This window comes from Chrysochloris asiatica, unplaced genomic scaffold (genome assembly GCF_000296735.1).
Source record: "Chrysochloris asiatica unplaced genomic scaffold, ChrAsi1.0 scaffold00735, whole genome shotgun sequence".
Taxonomy (NCBI): Eukaryota; Metazoa; Chordata; class Mammalia; order Afrosoricida; family Chrysochloridae; genus Chrysochloris; species Chrysochloris asiatica.
The window spans coordinates 23,303-27,192 of record NW_006409253.1 but is presented as its reverse complement, the minus strand read 5'-3'; the positions used below and the strand labels follow the sequence as shown (position 1 = coordinate 27,192).

Genomic DNA, 3,890 nt, shown 5'->3' with positions numbered 1-3,890 from the left:
GAGAACAAACAATGAAGCCTGGAGCTAAAACCCCATTGTTTAGTGCTCAAGGGCAGAGAACACAGTGCCAGATGTCTAGAATCTTGTACCCGAGTCGTGGCACAAGGGGAACCAGGAGGAAGCCCCTGGGTGTAAGGCAAAATGAGTCCCCATCCATCTTGGTTCTTCCATGGATAGTGGGGAGTCAGTGTGAAGGGAAGCTACTAAGCAGGAGTTCTCTCCCTGCCACCACCCTCAGTGGCCAATGAAGACTCAAACCTTCCACTGTCCTGGGTCAGAATGATGGTACAAGTCAGGGAACCTTTCTGTGATTCATTTGGATAATAAAATCTACCTCAATGGGCTTATTGAGAAAATGATATGAATACATGTAAGGATGTAAAGTACTTTGAGCCATGCCAGGCTAGGTAAATGCTGTCATTGTTGTTAAGTGCCATAGAGTAGGTTCCGATCCATAGCAACACTGTATAGGGTTTCCCATGAGCGGCTGGTAAGCTTGAACCACTGACCTTGTGGTTCAAAGTGACTTTGCAGTCCAGCACATTAGCCTATGGCGCCACACCAGGACTCCAGATAAATGCTATGATGATGATGTTTAAAACTTGATACAAGTGTTCTGGAATTCTGGTGTGGCACTATAGGATTAACACTGGACTGTGAACCACAAGGTTGGGAGTTCAAACCTACCAGGTGCTCCTCAGAGCTTGTACATAGGGTCACTATGAGTCAGAACCAACTCAACAACACTTATCAACAACAACAATGTAAGTGCTCTACACCTTCACAACCACAACACAGAAACTAACACCTCCTCACGTAAGTTTTATTTTAAATACATAGTCACAAGAAGAACATTTTGGACTCCCCTGTGGTAGGACTCTTGGTATGTGCTGGGGGTTAATATCCTGGACTGTAAGGTCAGTTTGAAGCACCAGGTCAGCAGACCCACCAGCCATTCCTTGGAAATCCTATACAGGGTTGCTATGAGTCAGAACCGACCTTAAGGATCTTAACAACACCAACAAAAGGTGGTGCTGTGAGGTCAGTGGTTCAAACCCACATCTGACTCCAGAAGAAAGACCCGGCAGTCTGCTTCTGAAAAGTCCTGGGAACCCTATGGGGCAGTTCTACTCCGCTGTATAGGGTCACTATAAACCTGAACTGACCCAACAGCAATGGGTGTGGTTTATTCCAGTTTATAAACCAGAGGGTGGGACTTTATCAAAGAGCAGAAACCTTTTAAGGATCTAGCAAAAGATGGCATTTCACAGCTCTCTAAACATCGTGTTAACTATTTTACCCTTCTAACTTATTCTCTTTATTAAGACCTTTTAACTTTTGGAAAATGAGGTGGGCTTTGTGTTTTTTGGTCAAAGCTCTATGATCCCTTCCAGAAAACCAGGAAGTATCTTACCATCCAGGGACGTGGCCAGCTGCTCACCCCAGCTCCAGAGTCTTCTCCTCTCTTAGGTGATCTCTTACAAAGTGAAGTTCCTTTTGACTGGGAAACCATCCCAAGTTGTGTAATGTTATTGTTGATAAGTACAGTAGATTTTAATTCCAACACATAGAGACCCTGTTTCCAAGGAGCAGCCGGTGAATTTGAACCACTGACCTTGTGATTCAAGCTAACCTTGTGGTCCAGTGCTGTATCTTGCAGCACTACACCAGGACTCCAAGTTGTATAAAAGGATGTTCAAATCCACCAAATCCCAGGTCTCCATGTATGGTCTTTCTCACTGGCCTGGTAGGAGGGCTGTCACCCTCAGTTAGAGAAAGTCTCTGGGAACAAAACACGCTCCCCAATCTTCATAGACAAATGCCAATGGGCTGGGTCAGGGAAACACAGGATGCTTGGAATCTTAAGCTGGGAAAACAGTCCAGGCCCAGAGACAATTAATACTATTAACAAAGTTAGTTAATATTGTGGCTTTTACAGTGTCACTTCTCAGAGCCTTTGATATGCTAAGGAGAACCTTGAATATCCAAGATGAGGAGATATAGCCCCCTTTGGTCTTGAAATGATGCTATATTGGCAATCCTGTTTGATCTAAACCCTCTTTTAGGAAGGCATGTCCTGGGGCAGGGTTCTAGGTACATCCACTGCTATGAAGTAAACAGAGCTGCACAATCTTAGAATGAACCAGACTGCAATCCCGTCTGAACTGCAATGTCTGTGGTTCAAACTCACCTACCAGTCACTCCTGGGAAATCCTATAAAGGGTCGCTATGGTTCGGAACCCACTGGACGGCACTTAACAACAACAACAAACTAATATTGTTCCGGCTGCTCCCAAGAGCAGGACAGGGGTTCCTATCTATTAAAAAAAGGGTTGGGGGTCCTTACCCTAACATTTCATGATGGTCCAGGCCCTGGGGAAAGGTCTTTAATGCAAACAGATAGCAGTTAAGGGACTGTATCAAAGAGATGCCTTTGAGAAGAAGGCTAAGAAGGGTCTCCTATCACTAAATGCAGGAAGTTAGTGATATGTGTTTGAAAAAAGTCTGGCCAGGCAGAGGTGAGAGAGGACTTCAAAGGTGCAAGAGGTACTGCCCATTGGCTCTCAGTATCCATCCGCACGTCTGCAGATGATCCCCATCAAAAGATATCCAAGCACCAAGGGGTGTGCTAGGAGGGACTAATGAATTAATGACACACAATCCCAAACTCCTCACTCAAGACCAGCCAAGGCCTGTCCCCAGCTTCAGCAGCCACCACACAGTGGCCTTCCTTCCCCTCCATGGAAAGAAACTCCTGAAGAAGTGCTCTAACGCCAGGTGAGGGGGCTTGGTGGCGCCGCCATGAGGCTGCTTCCAATTTGGGAGCCTCCCCGGATCTGTGAGGAGCTTGTCCATGACTAGTTCACAGCAGGGCAGAAGGAACCACGATATTTCTCCTCTGGGCGGCCAGTCTGAAGGGGTGAGTCCGCCTTCGAATTGCAGCCCTGTCGGAGCCAGTGGAGGGGGCGCAAGGGTCGCAACGCTTTAGACTTGGGGGTCGCCGCTTTAAACTTGGGGGTCGCGGTTAGGCCGCAGCTGCCTGTCTGGATTCGGTTCGTGGGAGCCGGAGGCAGCTAAAACGCAGGGCATGGGGAGCCTGCCAGGGCGCACGACCTCAGGGTAAGTACATCACCGGGAAGGACTGGAGCATGGTTCTCCAGAGGGACCTCTGCTAGCCTGCAGCCTCACTCCTCCTCCTACTGGTCCAAAGCCCAACATAGGTAGCATGCCGAGAAGAAGTAGAGGCCAAGGCAGAATCCTCCGCAGACGGCGGCCCCAAGAAAGACATTGTAGGCGCAGGGCAGCGGGTAACCCTCGAAGTTGCAGTAACTTTGGCGCAGCGTCTGGTCGATCATGATGCCCATCAAGGCGATGTATAGCAAGGCCGCCAGCAGGTCGTGAATCACGTGAATCACGTTGACCTCCACCCTGTATGTGTCAAGCAGCGTGATGAAGGAGAGGGTCAGGGTCGTCAGGCAGAAGAATGCAGACATGAAGAGTGCGAAGTACACAGGGCCATAGAACCCGCTCTTGGCGGTGAGGATGATGAAGGCGGCCCCAACCAGTAGTTGCAGCAGCCACAGCACGCCCAGCAGGCTGTACACATAGCGCCAGTTCAAGTTCATGGTCCCCAGGCTCCGATCAGCAGCAGCCTGAGCAGCCAAACAGTGGCGCCTTGCTCTCAGGAGTGGCCCAGCAGAGATGCCCTCTGATCCTGCTGTGGCCTCAACACTACCCTAAAAGTTCTTATCACTTGCTCTCTCCTCTCCACCCTTCCTTCTCTCCTCCCTCCAGCCCTCCTATCTTTCTTCTTTCCTCTCTCCACCCCACAGACCCTCCCTTTCTCTTTCCCCTGCTCACTCTTCACCCCCCACTCCCTCCTCCCAGCT

At 49.3% G+C, this 3,890-nt stretch overlaps 1 protein-coding gene across 1 annotated transcript; it reads right to left on the bottom strand.

Moving 5' to 3' along the window:
* Positions 1-3,197: 3,197 nt before the first annotated feature.
* Positions 3,198-3,626, bottom strand: LOC102824459 (MARVEL domain-containing protein 1-like). Its single transcript, XM_006877971.1, has one exon. The coding sequence runs from the start codon at positions 3,624-3,626 to the stop codon at positions 3,198-3,200; it is 429 nt and encodes a 142-aa protein (XP_006878033.1).
* Positions 3,627-3,890: the final 264 nt, after the last annotated feature.

Excerpts from the sequence above, each read along its gene's own strand:
- LOC102824459 (XM_006877971.1), bottom strand. The coding sequence starts at position 3,626 with ATGAACTTGAACTGGCGCTATGTGTACAGCCTGCTGGGCGTGCTGTGG.